The 26,186-nt window shown below is 40.9% G+C and overlaps 1 protein-coding gene across 1 annotated transcript in view; it reads right to left on the bottom strand.

Moving 5' to 3' along the window:
* Positions 1–476: 476 nt before the first annotated feature.
* Positions 477–26,186, bottom strand: part of LOC136872292 (probable cytochrome P450 49a1) — a 51,004-nt gene continuing 25,294 nt past the window's right edge. Inside the window, exons 8-12 of the mRNA XM_068227521.1 lie at positions 22,496–22,658; positions 14,385–14,554; positions 8,972–9,050; positions 1,905–2,111; positions 477–685 (exon numbers count right to left, since the gene is read on the bottom strand). Of these exons, the coding sequence (XP_068083622.1) occupies positions 578–685; positions 1,905–2,111; positions 8,972–9,050; positions 14,385–14,554; positions 22,496–22,658 (727 nt within the window). The 3' untranslated portion in view covers positions 477–577. The remainder of the gene's footprint in view (positions 686–1,904; positions 2,112–8,971; positions 9,051–14,384; positions 14,555–22,495; positions 22,659–26,186) is intronic.

Raw genomic sequence — 26,186 nt, 5'->3', positions numbered from 1 at the left:
AAATCTATGATTTAATTTTTTTTACCATCCTCATAGTTAATATGAAAGGGTGAGTGCTTAACATCTCGCTCCTCTCTACGCAAGGCCCCAAGTTCAATTCCCAGTGGGGTCTAGGAATTTTAATCATAAACTATTAATACACTTGGCTCTGAGACTATGATTTTTGATGCCTCCAACCCCCTTGTAACTTAAACACCACGCACAACGCTATCCTCCACTAAAATAGCACGCAAGTTACCGTACAAGGCAACAAATCTGTCACCAGGCATCTTTTATCATACGACATGACACTGTCCTTGAATGCATTTTCATTCCCTCACTCAGCTATTCGCTTACCTCTGGCGGCTTTGGACACAAGTTCATGAGTTCTGGAAGACGATACTCTGTAACTGATCCACTGATTCATTCAACTAGTTTCTTAACGTATGTGTGTGTCAGGTTAAAGTAATTTAATTACAAGGTTTTGATAACACATTGTGTTTATTTTTTAATAAAATTTTCACTCATGTAGATAATATATTTTTAATCTAATGTTTCTCTGCCTAGGAACGTTGGTGGAGATCAATATTATGTAAGACTATGATCTCACTTCAAGTCTGTAGTTCATTTTGTTTGAAATAGCAGCCAAACCTATTACTTCTTCCTTCAAATCTTCGTCATGCTCCAGACGGAAATTGCGAAAAATCTGAAAGACATGGAACACAAGTATTTAGTAGTATCCGACAAACATAATAAGCGACCATGTAAGGATGGCTGTATTCACACAGAGAAGGTATTACACGTTTAAACCCTTAAAGTGCGAAGAAATATCAAGGTAGAACACACCATTCGTTGATTTTCATAAAATTAATACGGCATTTTCGTATACCTTTTCGGCAGCAGGAAGGTAAAATGATAGGGTAATTCCGGGAGAGTTGCGGTGTCTCTCCCTGGATCCCGGTATAGATGCCGACTTTGCTCGGGAGAGATGCCGCGAGTAAAATAATTAATGACAAAATCAAATTTAAGCCAATTTCTTCAACTTTAATATAACCGAACACTAGAACGTACTACAAGACAATTATATCCACATAATATAATCATTCAATGGAAAAAATCTATCTGATAATTTACAACATTAAAATCATATTTCAATTTCGATTTACTATAAATGTGCATGTGCAATGGATTCTTCACTGTGTTATATAAAACCCCACGGCACTTAACACCCTTCAAATGGCTCTGGCCTGCACAGCGTCCGCTGGTCAGCCCGAAGGCCAACTATCAGGGAGAGACGCCGCACCCTCCTATTTTCATACCTCAAGGCTATTATGGCCCAAAATTAGCTTACTCTCAACTATAGTTATGTTTCTGACGTCTACTGTACTAAAAACGTCTGATTTAAGCATTTGAAGCCAACTTAATATACAATAAATTAACACACGCAAAAACTTTGTCAGGAGGAAACATGTACTCGCCTCATGATATCGGCTATAATTGGCGTAATATACGAGCAAATTTCGTCACACTCGCAGACAGTAGTTCTTCCTTAGAAACTGAAAAACCACACATATTGCCATCTAGCTGTAACGATGGGAACCTTTAGCTACAGTGTATGCGGCATCTCTACCGGGGCGGCATCTGTCCCGGATTTACCTTATAACACAGACTTATTAGGGATTGCCGTAATGTACGAAAGAAGATGTTCGACAAATATCCAAATACTTTAAAAATCATTTAAGAAAAGAAGAGGCAAACAATTGATAGGGAATATGACAGCTGGGCGAAAGCACTAAATGCAGATCAGTGTAAAATGAAACGAAATGATTTGAGCAGAACAAACCGTTTTCATAATCCATGTGCACATATATATTAAATAGACTAATGTTCTTCTCAAATATGATTGAAAAATTTAAAGTACTTACGTTTGCAATTAGTGTCTCCGCCTCTAACTCAGCGAACCGTCTTCCGATACACATTCTAGGTCCAAATCCGAAAGGCAATACTACGAATGGATGCCCTTTCTGAAACTGATCACTATCTTTTAGCCATCTTTCTGGGATGAACTTAGTAGGCTCCGGGAAATTTTCGTCAAGATTTGATAATACTCTGTGTCCCATGATGAGCTCAGTCTGTAAGGGAAAGTATATTATAAATTATAAGTTATTTTCTGAAGTTCTTCTAACGGTGCACATTTATTTTCCACGGAAGAAATATTCATAAGAAAGATTTATAACAATTAAAATACTGTAGTTGAAAATTTGTTCTCTTACATAAACTATATAAAGAAATTTCTTAATCAATTTGTGAGGTATATCTTAAGAATTTACTTTTAAGTCTCATAACTTCAAATTCTCCCCTGCGAACCATGTGACCTTGCCGAGGTGGGGTGGCTTGCGTGTCCCAGTGAAGCAGATAGCCGAGCCGAAGGTGCATCCAGATCGGATGGGTATCTGTTTTGAGAGACCAGACTAACGAATGGTTCAGCGAAAGGCGGTAGCAGCCCTTCTGAAGTTGCAAGGGTGGCAGTCTAGATGATTGACTGATATGGCATTATAATAATACTCAACATGGCTTAGCTGTGTTGATACTTCTACACGGCTGAAAGCAATGGGAAATTACAGCCGTAACTAACTCCCGAGGTCATGCAGCTCTCTCTGTATGAATGATGTACTGATGATGGCTTCCTCCCGGGTAAAATATTCCGGAGGTAAACTAGTCGCCAATTCAGATCTCCGGGTGGAGACTACACGAGAGGGGGCGATCATCAGGAAGATGGATACTGACATTCTGCGAGTCGGAGCGTGGAATGTCAGAAGTTTGGATCATTGTGGTAGGTTAGAGAATCTGAAAAGGGAAATGGAAAGACTAAAGCTAGATGTAGTTGGTATAAGTGAAGCACATGGGCAGGAAGAACAGGATTTATGGTCAGGCGACCACCGAATTATCAACACAAAATCAAATATGGGAAATGCAGGAGTTGGTTCAATAATGAATAAGAAAATAGGGGAAGCGGGTAAGCTACTACGACCAGCATAGTGAAATAATTATTGTTGTCAAGACAGACACCAAACCAATGCCCACTAAAATAGTACAGGTCTATATGCCTACCATTTCTGCGGATGATGAGGAAATAGAAAGAATATGTGAAGAGATAGAAGATTTCATACAATATGTAAAAGTGACGAGAATTTAGTTTTGATTGGAGACTGGAATGCAGTGGTCGGCCAAATGAAGAGAAGGTAACACAGTAGGATAATACGGATTGGGACCAAGGAACGAAGGAGGAAGTCGGCTGATTGGATTCTGCATTGATCATAATTTAGTCCTTGCCAATACTCGGCTCAAACACCACAAACGGCGGCTGTATACGTGGACGAGACCTGGAGACACTGGAAAGTATCCAATAGACTTCATTATGCTTAAACAGAGCTTCAGAAACCAGGTGTTGGATTTCAAAACTTTCCCAGGAGCAGACGTGGACTCTGACCACAACTTGTTGGTCATGAAATGCCATCTGAAGTTGAAGAAATTGAGGAAAGGAAAGAATGCAAGGATATGGGACCTAGACAAGTTGAAAGAAAAGAGTGCGAGGGATTGTTTCAAAGAACATGTTGCACAAGGACTAAATGAAAAGGCTGAAGGAAACACAATAGAGGAGGAGTGGATATTCATGAAAAATGAAGTCAGCAGGGCTGCGGAAGAAATGTTAGGAAGGAAGGAAAGATTAACTGAGAATCAGTGGATAGCTCACGAGATACTAGAGCTGACTGATGAACGACGAAAATACAAGAATGCTAGAAATAAAGAGGGCAGAAAAGAGTACAGGCGATTAAAGAATGAAGTGGATAGAAAGTGCAAGGTAGCTAAGGAAGAATGGCTGAAGGAGAAGTGCAAGGATGTCGAAGGTTGTATGGTCCTAGGGAAGCTAGATACTTCAGACATGAAAATCAAGGAAACCTATGGATAAAGGAAATCTAGGTGTATGAATATTAAGAACTCAGATGGAAATCCAATTCTAGGGGAAGAAGACAAAGAAGAAAGATGGCAGGAACATATCCAACAGTTGCATCAAGGTAAGGATGAAGATGATTTGGTTCTGGAACTAGCAGAGGCAGTTGATGCTGATGAAATGGGAGACCCAATTTTGAGGTCAGAGTTTGACAGAGCTGTGAGAGACCTAAATAGGAACAAGGCACCTGGAATTGATGATATTCCCTCTGAATTACTGATTGGAGAAACCAGCCTGGTAAGGTTTTTCCATTTAGTGTGTAAGATGTATGAGACAAAAGAATTGTCATCCGATTTTTCGATGTTGTTGTACCTATTCCCAAGAAAGCCGGTGCTTACAGGTGTGAAAACTACCGCACCATTAGTTAAGTATCTCATGCCTGAAAACTTTTAACACGTATTACTTACAGAAGAATGGAAAGACAATTTGAAACTGAGTTGGGAGAAGATCAATTTTGCTTCAGAAGAAATGTAGGAACACGTGAAGCAGTCCTGACTTTACGTCTGACCTTAGAGGATCGAATTAAGAAAGACAAGCTCACGTAAATGGCATTCGTAGATCTAGAAAAGGCATTCAATAATTTTGATTGGTCCAAGCTACTTGAGATTCTGAAGGTGATTGGGATCAGATACCGCGAACAAAGAATTATGTAAAATCTGTATAAAAATCAGTCTGCAGTTATAATATTCGAGGGGTTTGGAAAAGGAGCAGCAATCCAGAAAGGAGTGAGGCAAGGCTTCAGTTTGTCTCCCCATCATTTTCAATCTTTACATAGAATAGGCTGTAAAGGAAATCAAATAGGAATTTGGAAAGGGAATCACAATCCAAGCAGAGGAAATCAAAACCTTGAGATTTGGCGATGATATTCTTATTTTATCTGAGACTGCAGAAGATCTCGAGAAGCTGCTGAATGGTATGGAGGAAGTCTTGGGTAAGGAGTAAAAGATGAAAATATATGTCCAAAACAAAAGTAATGGGTTGCAGCCGAACGATGGTAGGTGATGCAGGAAATATTAAACTAGGAAAGAAATATTAAGGGAAGTAGGTGAATATTGTTACTTGGGTAGTAAAATGACTAACAATGGCAGAAGTAAGGAGGACATAAAATATAGGCTAGCACAAGCAAGGAGGACTTTTCTTAAGAAAAGACATTTGTTCACTTCAAACATTGATATAGGAATTGGAAAGATGTTTCTGAAGATTTTCATCTGGAGCGTGAAATATGCACGATAACTAGATCAGAAAAAAGACGATAGAATCTTTTGGAATGTGGTGTTACAGAAGAATGCTGAAGGTGAGATGAATAGATCGAATCACGGACGAAGAGGTACTGAATCGAATTGGTAAGAGGAGATCGATTTGGCTAAACGTGTCGAGAAAATGAGATAGAATGATAGAATGATAGGTGAGTCTAGCGATCGTCTACGTCTTTCTCTACTCCCCTTGCCCTCCATAACTGAGCCCGTTATTTACCTAGGTTAACTAATCCTTCTCCACTTGCCTAACATGACCCCACTACTGAAGCTAGTTAATGCGAAAAGCTTCATTCATAGAGTTCATTCCTAACCTAGCATTTATCTCCTCATTTTGAATACCCTGTTGCCATTGTTCCCACCTGTTTGCACCAGCAATTAACCCTCTACTGCATGAAATATTCTTCGTTTTCGTTTGGTGAAGGAAATTTCAAGCTTTAATGTTCAAGTTACGTTCAGTGTTTTAGATTTTTAAAAAACAAGGCATCACTAGTATATGTGTTTAATTGACTGTACAGTTGAAGGTGTGCCATAAAACTACCCCTGTCCCTTCCTGTCTATCCATTTATACAGGTGAAAAGTTATTTGTTGCCTAATGGCAAGAGTATGCAGCAGAATGTTAAGGTAAAATACTCGGACGATTTTCTGATGACATAGCTCTTATTGCAGGTAAAAGAGGAACATGGACTACAAGAAGTCGTAGATCTTATGAACAAATCCTGGAGCTGTACCTTAATTAAGACCATGGCCGCTTCCTTCCCATTCCCAGGCCTTTCCTATTACATCGTCGCCATAAGACCTATCTGTGTCGGTGCGACGTAAAGCAAATAGCAGAGAAGAGATCTTATGAACGAAAGAGAATTTGAAAGTAATATTTTAAGATGAAATTAATTCAAATAAATCAAATTACGGAATTTAAACCTGGCTGTAATCAGAGGGCTCACATTTTGTTGGAAGGTGGAAAGTTGCTGCAAATATAATCGTTCGATAATCTAGAGAGTCTCATGCTACCAGACAGACGATGTCAAAATAAAATGCAACCAGGATAGCTCTATTGAAACAAACATTTTGCAAAAAAAAAGAAAATTCTACTTACATGTAAAATATGTCACTAACAACGCGGAAGAGATTTATAAAACTATATGTGTGGGTCGTAGCTGCATACAGCACGTCTCTAAATCATGGACCATCAGAATGACTGAGAAATAGCATTTGAGTTGTGATGCTGACGACGCAGTGTATGTTATATTAGACTGAACGAAAAAGAAATGAATTGAAGAGATAATTGATGCCACTGAGAAAAGGAAAATTCAACTTATCGGACATTTTGTAAAACACTCTAGTTGGTGAACCATGCTACTGGAAATTTGTGTTGAAGGCAGACTACAGAGAAAGCCTGGAGCAGGTTTGCTCTAAAGCATAAGATGAGGACGACCTTATGAGGGAATGAAACAACTGGCTGAAGAGAGACGGCAAATTCTTTACTTCCATTTAGTCCACCAGACTTTGCATTGACGAGATTATGCTGATGAAACCTACTACAAATGTTAAACGCAGTTCTGAAAGTTTGAAATTTGTAGCTGCTAAAGTATTAAAGATAAAGGTTGAAACGTTTATCAGTTTTCTCATTGATGATATAGCAGGCACACAAGCAGGGTGACTGTCAAAATCAAGACCACACCTACCTCTAGTTTTTCATGGAATCAGATCCACAGGGACTGATTTTTCATTCTAAATGTCTCAAACTCATCGGACAGATTTCTAACCGCGGTCCCTTGGAGAGGAGCCCGTGGCAATGCCACTCGGCTGTTACCACCTCGGACGTTCTAACTCCTCTTATAGATGCTAAAATAACGTTCTTGTTTATTTCGTTCCGAACACCTATACTGCTAATAATAAGAGTTGGCGTCTGACATTTCTTAGAGGGAGGTCCGTTTACTGATTGCCAAGGCGGGATAAAGGGAGTGGCTGTGTGGTTGCCATGGAAACGAGGGTGGGGCGACTGCGGTTGCCATGGAGATGAAACTGCAGGGCAGCTCGTCTTGCTGGGAGTTGCCAAACCTGTCACTGTCACTGATAAGAACCTGATTGTTTGTATAAGAGTGATCGCAATTGGGACGACACCGCCTGGCCAGGTAGTCTACAACAGATCACAGCGGTCAGAATGAAGGAGGGAACAAGTGAGCCGGCAGCGAGGGGTAAGAGTATGTAGAAAGGAATGCTGGAATGTGGCAACATCACGAAATGGCACGTGCAGTGCTCCTCCCTCCAACCTTACCTGTCAGACGCCAACTTTAGTTAAGTCTAGTATAGTTGCTTCCGATTTCACTGAATAATTGTTTTACCGGAAACACAGCATCAATTATTTTGAAACACCAAGACTAGATACAGAAAAATCAAAGGCGCTCATATATTTTCCTAAAATCCAGTGTCTTCTTATTTTAAGCGTTATACTGTCCGCAGAGGATCTACTGTATGGATCAATGAACGCCACTTCTGTTGGACGCATCTTCTGGGTATTTAGGTCTACTGACAGTGTCCAACCTCCGAAAAATTTGGTCGTCCACGTGGTCTTCGTCCATCAACATTAAGCTGGCATGCAGTGCTGATGGCAGTGTCCGTTGCTGCAATTACGACATGTGTGTACCAGCGAAGTTTGCACTCACGCATCTTTGTATGAACTGTTGCCACCCCGATCCGATGTCCCATTGTTGTGTTACAAACATGACCGCGAAGAGAAATTCCCTTTCTACTGCGTAACATTCAGCTCTTTTCGAGTCGAATCAGAACGCTGTGCTGTAAAGTGCAACCGATCTTACCACCGTTCATTAAATTATGGACTTTATACGGGTTGAAATTTGTGTCAAAGGGCATTCATAACCTCGTTCCGTCGCATCCATGTTGTGGTGATTCTGTAAGACAGCTATCGTTATGTAGACAAGACCCTTCTTCAAGAGAATTGCGTTCCAGTGAGATTTTGATGGTGGTAAATAACACGAAATCCCGTTATAGCAAACGGGTTCCGGTGGATAAGCCCTTATAGGGTATTAATGGGTCGTAGTAGAGGAAATACTGCTATAACCTCTTTGAACGAATCGTCCGTACTCCAGTAAGTCGCCCCCCCCCCCCTGTGGATGGTGGCATTAGAATAACTTCTACAGTATATCCCGACTGTCGTTAGACACTGATAAAATGGACCCCAGGGTCTCTTAATTTGGGACCTCAGGGCCAATAGCTGATTCCTGGTTTTGCTTCGACTTACCTGTGTCAAGCTCCTTACTTTCATCTCTCTTCTGTGACCTCACTTGGTTAACACTAAAATTTTCCGACCCCGACTCTATTAGAGCATTCGAGGCCTAGAGAACCCTTAATTGGCACGCCCTACGTGGCCCTTGTCTTTCTTTAGAAGTGTAGGATCCATTCAATACTTTCTTCTCTGATTAGTGCTGATAGAGGATGGTTGCTCATTTGTACTTCCTCTTAAAACAATTATCACCACCACCATCCAGTTGGCTGGCTATAAAAAGCGTCTGTTTTCCAGGCGAGGAGTGGTCGGATTTCTTGCTGGCAGTAACTCTTAACATGCCCGACGTGGCGAGAGGGCTGTTGGTTCAAGCAACGACGTGAGTTATCCATCAAATATCACATTGAATAGGCCTATTATTTTAAAACCAAATTTGTATGGCAAAGAGGATGTTATTATCAATTATTATCTGTTTCAACTTACCCCTTTCGGAATTTGGTAGTTGCCGATGACAATGTCAGCGGGCGTTTCTCTGAAGTTAATTGGCGATATGGGAGCAATTCTGTAAGATACAATGGCACATCAACATGAGATATGTAACTGTTATTCAGTACCAATGCAGAAATATTTATCTACATTATGTGATATGTGTTATATATATGAATTTATCGCATTCAAGTAATAATGAAAGATCGTCGAAATTCTTATACATCTCAGAAACTTCTGACACTCCCAAATTGTGTTAAGCACCAATATTTACGAAACTAATGACAAAGAGAAATGGTTTCTTGACAGTGAGGTACAGACTGCTCTGTAAATATAGTGACACTCAATCGACAAAGATGGTCTAGAGTTGTTATTATTCTCTTGTTTGATTCTGTAAAGTAAATAAATAAATAAATAAATAAATAAATAAATAAATAAATAAATAAATAAATAAATAAATAAATAAATAAATAAATAAACTATAATTTAGATAAACTAGAAATACTAGAAAGGCGAATCATGAGGAAAATATTAGGCCCACAAAACACAGCAGAGGGTTAGAAATTACGAAGTAATGCTGAAATATATATAAAAAATAGAAAATATATTAGATGTAATGAGGAAAAGGAGACTTATGTTTTTTGGACATTTATATCGAATGCAAGATAATAGATTAACCAGTAAGATTTTCAGATATTTGTGGGGTAAGAAATCAACGACAAGCTGGGTCAATGAAGTAAGAAAGGATTTAGAAAAAAAACAATATAACAATAGAAGAAATAAATAATAGAGAAGGCTTTCGGGAAAAAGAATAGAAGGATTCCAAGGTAGGAAAGTAAAAAAAGACTGGTTCAAAGTGGTCTGAAGACAGAAGAAACATAGTGAACAGATGAAAGCGTACTGGAAGAAAAGGAAAGAACAAAGAAGAAGGAATTGAAATTGGCACGTGGGCCTCTGGTGGCCCATTCGAAAGGAGAAGAAGAAGAAGAAATAAATAAATAAATAAATAAATAAATAAATAAATAAATAAATAAATAAATAAATAAATAAATAAAATAAATAAATAAATCGTATTAGCCTACAAAATGTGACCCTAAAAATCTGACAATTTCGTATACAACTTGTCTCAGAATTGCCGTCCAATTTTTCGAATAAGCAACCCGAATGGCAGCAGTAGAACGGTGTGGTTTGGCCGTTAGCGTAAAGTAGGACTATTTGCTTCCGTTTCAGTTCTTTCATTTAAAACTGGTTTTCTGCAATTTCTAACACTGTTGCTGGGTACGAAGCAAGTGTATTTGGTATACTAACATTGAACTTTGTTTCTTATATCAATCTGTGCCTGAACTGCGGTGTGGGGGTAGCGTGTCTGCCTCTTATTCGGAGGCCCCGAGTTCGATTCCTGGCCAGGTCAGGGATTTTTACCGCCGGGCTGAGTGGCTCAGACGGTTAAGGCGCTGGCCTTCTAACCCCAACTTGGCAGGTTCGATCCTGGCTCAGTCCGGTGGTATTTGAAGGTGCTCAAATACGACAGCCCCGTGTCGGTAGATTTACTGGCACGTAAAAAGAACTCCTGCGGGACTAAATTCCGGCACCTCGGCGTCTCCGAACACCTTAAAAAGTAGTTAGTGGGACGTAAAGCAAATAACATTAATTATTATTAGGGATTTTTACCTGGATATGAGGTCTGGTTCGACGTCCACTCAGCCTACGTGATTACAATTGATGAGCTGTCTAACGGTGAGATGGCGGCCCCGGTCTAGCAAGCCAAGAATAACGGTCGAGTGGATACGTCAAGCTGTCCACATTATACCTCCTCATATGCAGGCCTCCGGGCTAAGCAGTGGTCACTTGGTAGGCCATGTCCCTTCGGGGCTGTTTTGTCATGGGTTACTTTTTTCTTATATCAATCGACATATGTTCATTATCCATTGATAATTCATTATCGCTAATCCATACAGTAACCCCCTGTGGGTGGAGGCGGTAGAATAGCACCCACGTTATCCCCTGCCTGTCGTAAGAGGCGACAGAAAGAAGCCTCAGGCGATCTGAACTTAGGATCGTGAGTTCGCGTCCACGGAGCCTTTAGCTGAGTCCTGGCATTGCTTCCACATGCTTGTGCCAAGCTCCTCACTTTCAACTATCCTACCTGACTTCCTTGGTCAACGCTAGTTCTGTTCCGACCCCGACAGTATTAGAGCCCTCGAGGCCTAGGGAGTCTTTAATATTCACGCCTTTCGTGGACCTTGTCTTTCTTTTGCGGATACTTTCGTTTTTCGATGTGTCGGTTCCCCTCCATTTTCTCTCTCTGATTGGTATTGTACAGAGGATGGTTACCTTGTTTTACTTCCTCTTAAAACAATACTCACCACCATCACCACCTCATACAGTCTTATCATGTTGATTATCAAATATTACGTAACAATAACAATAATAAAAGTAAACATACTTCTCGTCCGTAATGAATAAATATCAAGTTCCATATATGGAGCTGTGTTCTGTGTACGTGTCGGCAGGATGACGTGTTTCTAATGAATAAGATCCGATCGAATCCCTCTGCCTCCTACATACTATTAAACCATATATATATATTACGTAGGGGCTGCCTGGCCGAGGCGGTAAAGGCATGCTCGGTTCGCCAGGAAGGACGTGGTTCGAATCCCTGTCAGAAAGTCGTAAACTTTAAGAAACGAGATTTCCACTTCCGGAGGTGCACATGGCACTGAGGTTCACTCAGCTTACACCAAAAATGAGTACCAAGTTAATTCCTGGGGGCAAAGGCGGCCGGGCGTAGAGCTAATCACTCTACCCCATCAAGTGCCGAGGTTACGGATAGTGGAAGCCTTTACCTTCCACCCCTCCAAGGGCCTTCATGGCCTGTACGGAGACGACTTTGGTCTTGCTTTGCATTTATATATATATCACGTAGATCTCCGTAATAATGTCATATTACTACGTGTTTCGAGAAATGTTGTCTTATTATTCTACAGAAAAAAAATGCTTCCAGAACTTTCCAGCCGGTTATAAAATCGATGGTTCCCTCGTACGAGATTTAATTGAGATGTACACACGCGAAGAATGAAAATCGATGGTACAAATATCTGGAGAGGCTGGAGGAAATCTTTCTGCTGTACTGGAAATAAGCATAAAGGTTTGAAAATATTAATTCTTAGTAGAAAATCGCACCGTATCAGGATTAAAACTGTAAAGCAATGTGGGTGACCATCCTGGTGGAAGTCTGACCGCTTCACAACACGAGCTTTGTGAGAGAACTTCCACCCACATCAACATGGGAATGACAGCAGCGCTACCGAATATCAACAACAATGCAAGAGTTGAAGGGTGCCTACTACACGGTGTCCGGATATTTTCGGTCACCATAAAATCACAGACATTTGCGGTCACTGAGGTGTGTTTGTGCCCGGGTTGTGTCGGCCGAGGAGTGTCTGCTTCCGGAGAAGTGCGGTCATCACTATTTTCGACCAAATATTACGTGCTCTCAAGTTTGGAGGTTGCTTGTGAAATAACCAATAGATCTACAGAAATTCCAATAATACCATCATTTTCCCCGTTTCATTTCATGCAGGTTTGTATCAGTCAATCAGTCAATACTGATCTGCATTAAGGGCAGTCGTCCAGGCGTCAGATCTCCTATCTGTTGTTTTCATAGCCTTTTCTTAAATGATTTCAAAGAAATTGGAAATTTATTGAACATCTCCCTTGATAAGTTATTCCAGTCCCTAACTTCCCTTCCTATAAATGAATATTTGCCCCAATTTGTCCTCTTGAATTCCAACTTTATCTTCATATTGTGATCTTTCCTACTTTTAAAGACGCCACTCATAATTATTCGTCTACTAATGTCATTCCACGCCATCTCTCCGCCGACAGCTCGGAACATACCACTTAGTCGATCAGCTCGTCTTCTTTCTCCCAATTCTTCCCAGCCCAAACTTTGCAACATTTTTGTAACGCTACTCTTTTGTCGGAAATCACCCAGAACAAATCGAGCTGCTTTTCTTTGGATGTTTTCCAGTTCTTGAATCAGATAATCCTGGTGAGGGTTCCATACACTGGAACCATACTGTAGTTGGGGTCTTAGCAGAGACTTATATGCCCTCTCCTTTACATAGTTACTACAACCCGTAAATACCTTCAGAACCATGTGCAGAGATCTGTACCCCTTATTTACAATCCCATTTATGTGACTACCCCAATGAAGATCTTTCCTTATATTAACACCTAGACACATACAATGATCCCCAAAAGGAACTTTCACCCCATCAACGCAGTAATTAAAACTGAGAGGACTTTTCCTATTTGTGAAACTCACAACCTGACTTTTAACCCCGCTTATCGACATACCATTGTTTAATGTAGGGGCGATATCTTAATAACTTTTACCGCAGGTGGAACGCAAAAAAGTGCCCATTTATAAACATATTTCAGCCATAGGTTGGGGGAGATGGGATCCTCCTTTCTTGTTGCCCTGGATGGAAGAGTTGTCCCTTTTTTTCGGTATTCACTTTGGCAATGCTCTGACTGTAGACTTTTTTTCCAGAATGTTGACGTATTTAGAATCTCTTCCAATGTTGCTTAGTGCCTGGACTACACTAGAATGTTCCATTGAGTGGAAGGCCTTGCTTTACTGAACGAAGGCTATGTAGGTACAGCGGTAGACTGAATTCCTCTGTCTTCTCTATGATTTGGTTGAGGGTATGAATGCCGTCTGCAGCGCTAAAGCCAGAGGGGAAACCTGTTTTCCACATGGTTGTTCCTCATTCAGTCGTTTCGTCAGTCTCCTTGTAATACGTTCGAGAACAGTTTAAAAAACTGGCCATAAGGCGTATTGATCTGTAATTGTTTAGATTGGTTTTTGGTCCTCTCTTGTATAGTAGGATGATTCTGCTTGATTTCCATTGCTCTAGAATGATTTTTGTTTCCAGGTTCTTACTGAAAATTACAGTGGTTTTACTAGAAGTTTCGCCCCTTCCCGGTTAAACTCATCGCATATGCCGTCTTCATCGGCAGTTCTGCCATTCTTGAGTTCTGCACTTGTACGAGGAATTAGTTTACTTGCCAGTAAATGCACCGACATGATTCCAAGGTATTTGAGCACCTTCAAAACCACCAGACTGAGCCAGGATCGAACCTGCCAAGTTGGTGTCGGAAGGTCAGCGCTCTACTGACTGAGCTATACCGTCCGGCAGTTTCGGTCTTGAAAATCCTAATATTTCCTATCATACTCACTGCAACTATTTTCAAGTTCGAAGATGTTAGATTGCAAGATTTTAGTATAGTCTATTATTGAGACCAAGTCTTCGGCATAGGCCAATAAGAATAAGAATAAGAATAAGAATAAGAATAAGAATAAGATTAAGATTAAGATTAAGATTAAGATTAAGATTAAGACCTTGACGTTTCTTTGATGCATGCTTTAAGGTACTTCATGTCTTCTAAATTATTCGCCGTGATTTGCTGATCTTTACTCGGTAGTACTCTTTTAAGTTCTTTATAAAGTATCTCCTGTTTGTCTTGGTTCCTTGACAGCAAGTGAATTGTTTTTGCAGTTAAGTGACTAGTCTGAAACAGAAAGGAATTTACATATTTTTATTTATTTTTTTCATTGTACACTGCTAGGCTCTTTCGTCCCAATGAAGGTGACATTATTTAAACACACGCTTCAATATGCAGTGACTTTTATTAATTTAAACGAAACTAATCTGACGTTATATTAACATAATACTAAAGTATTACTTAATGTACAGATAATGATGTGGAACACCCTCCTCTACAGATCATGCGTGTCCTATACGACACAAAAATTAGCAATGTTCTGAAGGCTAGGGAACCGGTGTGGCGCGTGCGACACATCAAATTTAGTTCTCATGGCCAACTGTAGAGTGCAGTTAACGACTGAAAGTAGTTTTGAGCCCAAATAGCGGGAACTGCGTGACTGGGATGTCATTGTTTGAGATCGTATCCTCAGAAATTGAACTGAAAATGGCGCGTTCTGCATGTAAGTGATTTTCACTGTTTCTATTTGCATGTAACATATCTGATTTGTTTCAATTGATTTATAATTGCCACACATTAAAGAGTCTGTTGATATAGTATAATTTACAATTTTGTGAATTATCTTCACTGTACGAAGTGTTTTGGAATCGTGTCGCATACGACACACTGGAACTGAACCTTAATTCTAATACTGATTTGGTTTAGAATTTTCTTACGACCGTCAAAGAAATTAGAGTACACTAATTTCTAGACAATTAGAGCAAAATAGTAATAAATAGTGACAACAGATTTGAATTAACAAGTATAGGTAGTTAAGAAGTTTGTCTTCTTGCGAGACTGAGACATTTTTGTAAGCAGTGTGACTTTGGCATAATTCAAATACATTCTGGCATTTAATTTTTAACGATCTCTTGCATCAGTAGGGTCTGACACATCCCACTCTGAAGAGTCTAGTGTCAGACCTAAGACGAAACGCTGGTTAATAGAGCAAACGCCGGATAAGCCAGACATCTAATTTTTGATCTGATTTTTGATATGCTCTATTGGTGGAAAAGAATCTAATTCCCTTCATGGGAACTTAGAATTTCCATTTGGAATTGCTAGGCGGGCATTAATTCCATTGTGGAGTTTTATCTCCCGTATGCAGTTATCAGACTGTGCTTCATAAATAAGCTTCTGATAAGTTCACCTGCATACACCCCAGCGTCAGTGGGTAGGGTCTGACACATCCCACTCTAAAGAGTCTAGTGTCAGACCTAAGACGAAACGCTGGTTAATAGAGCAAACGCCGGATAAGCCAGACATCTAATTTTTGATCTGATTTTTGATATGCTCTATTGGTGGAAAAGAATCTAATTCCCTTCATGGGAACTTAGAATTTCCATTTGATCTCTTGCATTACAGTGTCCGTGGAGGAAATTATATCAGAACTTGAAATTGATGGCAACTGCTCTGATCTCGAGGGTGTGGACTCGGAAAGTGATGACGTTTTAACACCCGATGAAGTCATTTACGAAGATGTTCCTTCCGACAGTCCCGAGGATCCTACTCCTGAATTAGGGATTCCAGTGAATCATCGTATTCCACCATGGAGACATACCGATATATTTGAACCTCTTCCACCTGCTCCAGCTTTACATGAGGTCCCACGTGATTTTGAGGAGTTGCAGCCCTTTCAATATTTTTCGAAATATGTGTCGGAGAGTATTTACAGCGTTGTATCTCGATGTACAAATGTGATGTCTCTATCGCGTTTGGGAAAATCTCTCAATACAACTGCCGAAGAAATCAAAAGGTTTTTTGGCATTTCAATGACAATGTCATACTCGGGATACCTAAGGCTGAAGATGTAGTGGGCGGGTTCTACTAAAGTAGAACACATAGCTTCGAAGATGTCCCGAAATCGTTTCTTTGCCATCAGACATAATTTAAAAGTTGTAGCTGATGATGATGTACCAACTTGAACGCCGCAATGATAAGTTCTGGAGGGTGAGGCCTTTATTAGAGTCAGTTCGTGATGGGTGCTTGAAAAATGCGAGGTCGACGCAGGTGTGCATTGATGAACGGATGGTGCCATTCTGGGGTCATGCTGCAATGCGACAGTACATCAGGGGAAAGCCTGAACCGTGTGGATTGAAAAGTTTGTATATTGTGCTCCTGATGGTCTACCACCAGATTTCTTCATGTACGAGGGGAAAGGAGACACAATTGTAAATGGGTATGATGACCTGGACATTAAGGGGAAAGTTGTGATGAGGCTGTCACAAACTTTACAACCAAGGACGGTAGTATGCATGGACAGGTATTTTACGTCTGAAACCTTGCTGGATTACCTACATTCTGATGCTTCATGCCAAGGAACGGGAACAATACAACTTTCCCGTATTCCTCGTGAAGTTAGACTGAGAAGTGATGCAGAAATGAAGAGGGAAGGCAGGGGCTCAATTGACCAATTTGTTCGTGGCGATGGGCAAGTGTGCATAGTAAAATGGTTAGATAACAAGCCAGTTACTCTTGCCTCGTCCATAGAAGGCACAAATCCAGTTGGGGAATGCCGCCGTTGGTGCAAAAAAGACAAAATCTACAAGAAAGTGAAGCGGCCTCTCATTGTTGAGAATTACAACAAATTTATGGGAGGAGTCGATTTCCTCGACAGAGTGCTGTCATACTATATGCAACATGCAAAAACCAGAAAATGGACTGTGCGGCTCATTCTACACTTCTTTGATTTTGCTTGTGCAGCAGGATGGATAGAGTACCGAGGAGATTGCAAGGTACTGAAGAAAGCAAAGAAAGACATCATGACTACCTGGACTTCAAAATCGAAGTAGCCGAATGGCTCATGAATTCAGAACAACCAAACATCAGGGAAGAAGAAGAAGAAGAATAAAATGAAACACCAGAAGACACAGCCTGCCAGGTGAGAAAAGAAAGTCTTCATCACCACATCCAAGCACTGCCAAGAGGACGTCTGGTGCACTTCACATGCCAGAAATGGTAGATGATGGCAAAACACACAGAGGCAGAATGCCAGGCTGCAAAAGTGTGCGAGCTCGAGTTTTCTGCACAGTATGTGGATTACATCTGTGTCTTGTTTCTGGGCGAAACTGTTTCAAAGGGTACCACCAGAGGAACTGAGCAACAGCAGCAGTTGCCAAATGACAGGGGACACTTTCATGATCACAATTTGAGGTCAAGTATCCTAAAGTGTTCTCAGAACATAGACAAATATTGTTATCTTGCAGTAGTGAACATACAACAGTGTTTCGTGTGGTAGATTTTGCAAATTTTTGCCAAGAACCCAGTAATTCATTCAAGACTATGAAGTGCCTTTTAGTAATTTAGAGTACCAATGTGTCACATACGACACATGCAGTTTTTCAAAAATGTTTTTCAAAAATTCATAGTTTTTTATTGTATCTGTGATATGTGATGCCCAATTAGCAATATATCTAATTTTTACTTCAAAAATAGCATTACTTTATACCTTAGGTCTCTAGAGGTTGATGTACAGATAATGATGTGGAACAACCTAGAGTATGTTATAAGACGTAACAGTATTAAATAATAGATTTTCGGTGGTATTCCTTCGAAGATCGGGATGCCTTTTCAACATTAAACTGTTCTTCCTTCGCTTTGCATTAGGAGTTACTTTCCTGCGAGGGAGTGAACGCTGGGTTTATTCAGGATATCATACTCTTAATTTGAAATTAACAGACATAAAATTAGCGAGAACGATTTCTGGTACAAATAGATCGCAACAGTGACAAAATGGCATCATAAGAACCATGAGGGCTAAGGTTGAATGAGCAGTGGACGAATCTGTGCGTATAAAACAGCTTTATTATGGGGACATGTGAGTCGGATAGAGGAGGATGGGTTACCTAGGAGAATAGTGAGTCGACGATGGAGGGTAATGAAGCAGAGGTAGTCCAAGACTGCGAAGTTTAGACTCAGACTTTAATGATATAAAGATGAGACGAAAATAAGTAAACGATGTCAAAGAGATCGTTACAAGTAAAGGATTGTAGAGTTGCATTGTTTATTAATAAAGTTTTTCAGATTGAACATTGAAACATATTACAGTCTCTAATGAAGAGTTATATATATGTATGTGAGTATGTATTCATTGAACACATTTCTTTAGTAGTTGTAATCAGCGCGTCACCATTGTTACCTCTGTGGTATATACACTGACTGACAGAGCAAATGCAACACCAAGAAGGAGTGGTTCGAAAGGGATGAAAGTTGGGGAAGAAACAGAGACGGCACGGACGAATAATTTATGTTTATTTCAAACCGATATGCAGGTTACACAATGCGCACGGCATCGACTCAGTAGGATGTAGGACCACCGCGAGCGGCGATGCACGCAGAAACACGTCGAGGTACAGAGTCAATAAGAGTGCGGATGGTGTCCTGAGGGATGGTTCTCCATTCTCTGTCAACCATTTGCCACAGTTGGTCGTCCGTACGAGGCTGGGGCAGAGTTTGCAAACGGCGTCCAATGAGATCCCACACGTGTTCGATTGGTGAGAGATCCGGAGAGTACGCTGGCCACGGAAGCATCTGTACACCTCGTAGAGCCTGTTGGGAGATGCGAGCAGTGTGTGGGCGGGCATTATCCTGCTGAAACAGAGCATTGGGCAGCCCCTGAAGGTACGGGAGTGCCACCGGCCACAGCACATGCTGCACGTAGCGGTGGGCATTTAACGTGCCTTGAATACGCACTAGAGGTGACGTGGAATCATACGCAATAGCGCCCCAAACCATGATGCCGCGTTGTCTAGCGGTAGGGCGCTCCACAGTTACTGCCGGATTTGACCTTTCTCCACGCCGACGCCACACTCGTCTGCGGTGACTATCACTGACAGAACAGAAGCGTGACTCATCGGAGAACACGACGTTCCGCCATTCCCTCATCCAAGTCGCTCTAGCCCGGCACCATGCCAGGCGTGCACGTCTATGCTGTGGAGTTAATGGTAGTCTTCTGAGCGGACGCCGGGAGTGCAGGCCTCCTTCAACCAATCGACGGGACGGGAAATTGTTCTGGTCGATATTGGAACAGCCAGGGTGTCTTGCACATGCTGAAGAATGGCGGTTGACGTGGCGTGCGGGGCTGCCACCGCTTGGCGGCGGATGCGCCGATCCTCGCGTGCTGACGTCACTCGGGCTGCGCCTGGACCCCTCGCCCGTGCCACATGTCCCTGCGCCAACCATCTTCGCCACAGGCGCTGCACCGTGGACACATCCCTATGGGTATCGGCTGCGATTTGACGAAGCGACCAACCTGCCCTTCTCAGCCCGATCGCCATACCCCTCGTAAAGTCGTCTGTCTGCTGGAAATGCCTCCGTTGACGGCGGCCTGGCATTCTTAGCTATACACGTGTCCTGTGGCACACGACAACACGTTCTACAATGACTGTCGGCTGAGAAATCGCGGTACGAAGTGGGCCATTCGCCAACGCCGTGTCCCATTTATCGTTCGCTACGTGCGCAGCACAGCGGCGTATTTCACATCATGAGCATACCTCAGTGACGTCAGTCTACCCTGCAATTGGCATAAAGTTCTGACCACTCCTTCTTGGTGTTGCATTTGCTCTGTCAATCAGTGTAATATCATTACGCATGTGTTTTTGGAGGCGTTCGATAATCTCAAGGTACCACATGTCTCAGGTTCCAAATTACACTGAGAGATGTAGGTGTGAGGGAATGCCATCTTTTGTGCATAGACGAACAGCTTCGGGAATTTAATCTCCATATCAGAGTTGACTAAATTCTTCTTAATTAGAATTTATTCGGAAAATATATTTTGAAGGGAACTGGAGCCATTTCGTCGTAAGTAGAACTCAAATTGTACTCAAATATAAGATAATTTGCCCACATGGAACATTATTTAGATATTATGTCTCAGTAAATTTAAGTAAGGTCGAAATCATTAGTACAGGTATGTAACAAATGATGTTACAGGGACGTCACGATGGATACTCCATAGCATGATCATCATTAGTGTTCTACCGTGGGACAGGTCTTTACATGGCAGCTCTCCATGCAGTCTTGTCACCTGCTACCTCTTCGACTTCTTACAGTTGGCATCTGTCCTTATACTACCAAACTAGCATAGTGGAAGAAAACAGCACGGGTGACGCCGAAGGCATTTCACGTAATGAAACTCAGAAATCATTCTGGATGTGAAGACATGACGGCCTGAAATTTTAGAGTACTTTTAGATACAAATATTTGTAACTTCTTTAAGTAGTCAGAAGCTGCTTGTTTACAGCAACTGCCATTGCACGACATCCCACAATAGTTGGCGTGGGTGTAAAATAATCCTGCGCCAGAGTTTGCAATCCGTGTAATTTTTTCCCGATTTATTACAGTAGTCTCCACGGACTATTCAGGAGTGGTACATGGAGAATTTCTGGAAGTGTTTTAAATTTAAGGTGGCGGAATATCATTAAGCGAGGTCCACACTGCTAGAGTTCCAGCCGAACACATCTTCTCTTTCAGATGTTGATCATAATTTGGAACTCATGGGTGTGGATATTGTTCATCGTAGTGATGATGAAGAGGGCCAGGTACGCTGAAGGAAGCTCCCACCACTCTGCGTGGTCCAAATATAGATTTTTAAATTTCGCCCTTAATACTGACATCGATCATGTTTCTGTATCTACGTTATTTCTCATATCACAGACCCACTGTGTGTCGACTCCGTCCTGAAGATGTGAAAGTTTTGCTTAGAAATCTATGATAATAAAATGAAGCGTCTGTCTGTCTGTCTGTCTGTCTGTCTGTCTGTCTGTCTGTCTGTCTGTCTGTCTGTCTGTCTGTCTGCCTGTCTGTCTGTCTGTCTGTCTGTGTACGTGTTTAAGATACCCAACCAAATCTACGGCACGTAGATATTTTGCAATTGTGAAGATAGGTAAATGAAAAGAAGTACGAATGCACCTTGAAATCGCATTTTTCATTTTCGCTATCGTTGGTTAGTTATGAACGAAAAACCGTCGGGAAACGTGTGTTGGGATATAACAATCCGACATGCTGTCACCAAGATTAAATGTATAGATTCACTGTCGCTAGGCAATGTACTTAAGATAGGTAGGGAACACATGTCAAGCAGTTCTAACTCTATTGTCGGCAGCCCTGAAGATAGTTTTGCGTGGTTGACCAAACTTTTACCATTTTCACACCAGGTAAATGCTGAGGTTGTACGTTAATTCAGGCCACGGCCACTTCCTTCGAACTCGCAGCCCTTTCCGATCCGATTTTCGCCATAAGGCCTACCTGCGTCGGCGCTACATAAAACCAGTTTTGTACAAAATAAATCATAGTAATACATTCAAGATGCCGCTTTAAGTCCATGCCATAGGAAGCCATTTTCGTTCTGTCCGTGATATCCTGAATTGTTTGCCTGTGTGTGCGATGCCCAGCAAAATCTATGGGACGTAGAGATCTGAAATATTTAACGTACGTGGGCACAGCATTTCACCGATCACTCATGGCTGTTTCAAACAGTGTTTTTTCTCCAAGAAAGGAAGTTGTTAGCATCATCAGCAAGCAACTGTTACGGTTTAATAACATCTAATGCGGTTGAATTAATAAACGGGGGCGAAGCTGCGGGCGCATCATAGTGGGAAATAAAATGTCAATGACAGGATATAAAACTCGTACACACAAGATATTTTATTTCGACAATTCCCACCACGTAGTTCATATTCTATATCAAGAGTTGAGGTCATGATCCCAACGGAGTTCGATCATTTTTTGTTTTGTCAATGACCGATTGAAGTCTGATAAAGCAGACAATGAAACTTATCGAGTAACAGAACTAACGACGTTGACCACGTCACAAACCAATTTATTCAGAATACTTGGTTGGGCAGCAATCCCTTAGGCAGGCCAAGGCTCATAATTATCTGAATATGCTACAGACTTATAATACTATGAGAATGTGTACTATACAGACTTTGGAAAAAAATAAAATTCATTTGAAGAATACTGTCTCACCGTGTCTATCCCAGCAAGCATCATATCGAGTGCCATCACGCACGCAATCATAGGATCTTCATTCTTGAGAAGAAGAATTTCCAGTACACTCATATCCTTTTGAGTGTCGGGTGACCTCTGCATTATTCTTCTTTGAGCCTGTTTTACGTACTTGATGGCCACTCTGGAAGGAAGGGGATCAAATGTTAGATTTCTTACTGTGATCCTAAAGTATCCTTAATTTTGCAGAGAAGTTGTGTGAATTGTAATATTTGACGTTTTTATGCTTTAGTCATTTAATTTTTCTACTTCATCATCCCTGTAGAAAATTCATCATCCGACAGAAATACTGTTAGTACATGAATTTATGGATGAATAAACAACATTAGCTCAGTTGTAATCTTGAAAACATTTCTTTGGTGACAAAGAAAGTGTCCACATACAACGAAAAACGTAAATTTAAGCAATTTCCTCAACTGTGCTGAAATTTGAAGAGCTAAAGTACCCGAAAAGTTTTCAAATTGTGAGTCTTGGGTAACCCTACCTAGCTAAACAAGCAAATTTTGAAAATCACATCCGGCCTAAATGCAGCTCCTCAAAACCAGCGTAAAATCACTTATTTATTTACTCGTTTTCTTTTTGATTCAAATCCAAATCCAAATTATGTAAATTATGTAAATTATGTAAATATTCTTTCTGCAACGAGTTCCTTGGTTCAATATCCCCATGAGTTCTTTGATTTTTTAAAAATGTCCACATCAAATGTAGTTATAAGCGCTTAAATGAAACGCTGCATTGGCTTACATTAGCGCTCGTAGTCGTAGAAGAAAGCAAACAGCTAATCTGATCGACCTGATAAGTATGGTAATTTTTAGAAATAAATAAATAAATAAAGAATATATTCTCATACTTTATTGTATTTTATTTACCTAAAATTCGTAGCTTCTCTCTGTGAGGTGTATCTAACATTGAGTTGCTTGACTGAAAGGCTAGAAGTATGAAATTTTGTCAAAGCGGAGTTAAGTGCATTCAGAACTCTTAAATCGTAGATGTATGCCTTAACACAATAACAACACGAGACCTATTATTTAAAATGGTTATAACTGCACGACATATTCTGTCCTTTCTTCGCATTACCATCTTGACACCAGTAAATGTGTGATAACATGGAAGAAACGAATGTCCATGCATTGAAAGTATTGGTAGACATCTCTGAACACGGCGGTTCCGGCTCACACGAAATCCGCAACGTTTACCTGCTCAACGCCTGAACTCCGCAACTTGCCCAGCAGACCTGTGATTTTACCTTGGCCACTCCCTGCAATACACCAGTAAGCCATATAACAATGAGCTTCAATTGTACTGTAAGTACTGTTATTCAGAAGTTATTTCTAAGCTATAATAACTAGGATCACGAAAAATTGTTTAAAGAGAAACGAGCTTTGATTGCAAGTACAAATGGCCAGAAAAACAACAGATAGGTAATCTGTCACCTGGGCAACTTCCCTAAATGCAGATCAGTATTGATTGATTGATTGATTGACTGACTGATCCTGTATTCAGAAGTTATTTTTAAGCAAAATTAATATATATAATTGACTGGATTTAAGCCACTTATTTATAACTGAAACAAAGCCTATTTATAAAACAAAGCCGTTCTTTCCGCCAAATTAGATTGGCCTTGTTTAATAATTTAATAATAAATGGGCTTAGTTTTAGTTATAAAAAGTGGCTTAAATCCAGTTAATTATATTTATTTTATTTCAGTGAGCCACGAAAATCTACGTTCATTAATTCGATAACCTTTAAACTTTGTAAGAAGCACATTTCAAAATGTTCAATCTGTCCAATCGAGCATTTTGCCTCTGTACAATTTTAATAATAATAATAATAATAATAATAATAATAATAATAATAATAATAATAATAATAATAATAATAATAATACCCGTGTGGGGATTTACCGGTTACCTCCATCGGGCACGTCCCATTGGAATTGGGGAAGCTCTCTGGCTCTGCCGCCAGCAGAGTCAGAGGGTAGTAGGGAAATAAAATACCACCGTGAAAAAAAAACTGGTCGCTTGCCAGGGTTACGGCGAAGACTGGTAAATGACCAGAAGCCAGAAAACATCTTGAGGCAACCTCTAGGGCTAACAACCCTAGTTGTAAAAGGATGGGTACCCGTCCAAAGCAAAGTCAAGTCAAAAAGCATGATGGCACAACATTTCAAGAAACATACCCCAGGGGGTAAATCTTCGGATAAATCCCTCGTCGTGAACGCCACGGCGCACGAGTCTCGTTCGGATTCTGGGGGAGACTCGACATCATGCAAGAGACGAGTCGGAACGTCTCGGTGTACCCCGGAGAGTCAAAAACTCAGGCCAAAATCTAAAACCTTTCTAGCAACTTTCAACATAAATTCACTTACACAAACTGGCAAGCTGAAAACCCTCGCCAAAGCTCTTCACGAAAATCAGATATCCATAATGGCCCTACAGGAAACAAGGTACCCAGATGAAGAGATTTTTGAATCCGAAGGCTACCGATTTTTCAAGAGCAAAGCGCAAAGAGGAATCCTCAATGGAGCTGTGATGCTTGGAACCGCGTTTGCTGTTAGAACCAAGATCCTTAAATCGGTTGCAAATTTCGAACCTGTGAATGACAGATTGTCTATACTCACAATTAAATGCGCGAACAAAACCTACGCCCTAGTTAACGCACATGCTCCTACAAACGATAAGAACAAGTCTGATCCAGACGAAGTTGATAATTTCTGGGACCTACTGGATGAAAAATTAAACAAAATCCCCAAACACCATGTCAAGCTTCTTTTGGGTGACTTCAATGCCCAACTAGGTCGTGAACAGAAGTACAAGTGAGTTATAGGAAATTACCCTGCTCACAAAAGAACCAATCCCAACGGCAAAAGACTGGTGTCCATTTGCGAAAATCACAACCTGCAGGTCATGTCGACCCACTTTCGCCATCTACCCAGAAAGCAAATGACTTGGCGTTCTCCCATCCAAGCTCTCGGAGAGTTCCAAATTGATCATGTTGCAATCTCCAGGAGAAACAGCCCTGAGATTATGAATGTCAAGGTAAAGAAAGGCATCAATGTGGCCTCAGATCATTATATGTCTCTTATCAAATTCAAACCAATTCCCGCAAACACAAGGAAGACAACCAAACAGATCACACGCTTTGACGATGATAAACTTCGGCAAAGGGTCGAGGAGTTCCCGGAGAAGGCTAGACCAAATGACACTGACTTTAACAACGCCAAAAGTCTCCTTGTTGAGGCCGCCAAAGACGTTGCAGAAATCAAGAAAGGCAAAATGCATGCCTGGTGGAATGGTACCTGCGAATTAGTCCTCCAAGAAAGACTCAATGCGTGGAAACAGTTCTACTCTACAAAATCAGAAAATGATTGGGAAACCTACAAAACCCAACGTGCCCAAGCAGCTAGGGTGTTCAGAACTGAGAAACGTAAATACGAAAAATCTCTCATTGAAAAGATAGAACAAAACTTTAGGAAGAATGAAAGCAGAGAGTACTACAGAGCCTTCAAACGCAAACTCACTGGCTATAAACCACCATCTCTATGCTTTGAGCGAAAGGACGGCACACTGGCGACATCAAATGAAGACAATTGCAGCATTCTGACAGATTACTTCAAGAATTTACTTAATTGCTCTAAACTTCAAAGCGCCAT

This window comes from Anabrus simplex, chromosome 4 (genome assembly GCF_040414725.1).
Source record: "Anabrus simplex isolate iqAnaSimp1 chromosome 4, ASM4041472v1, whole genome shotgun sequence".
Lineage (NCBI taxonomy): Eukaryota > Metazoa > Arthropoda > Insecta > Orthoptera > Tettigoniidae > Anabrus > Anabrus simplex.
The sequence above is the reverse complement of the archived record's forward strand: the minus strand, read 5'-3'. Positions and strand labels throughout refer to the sequence as shown.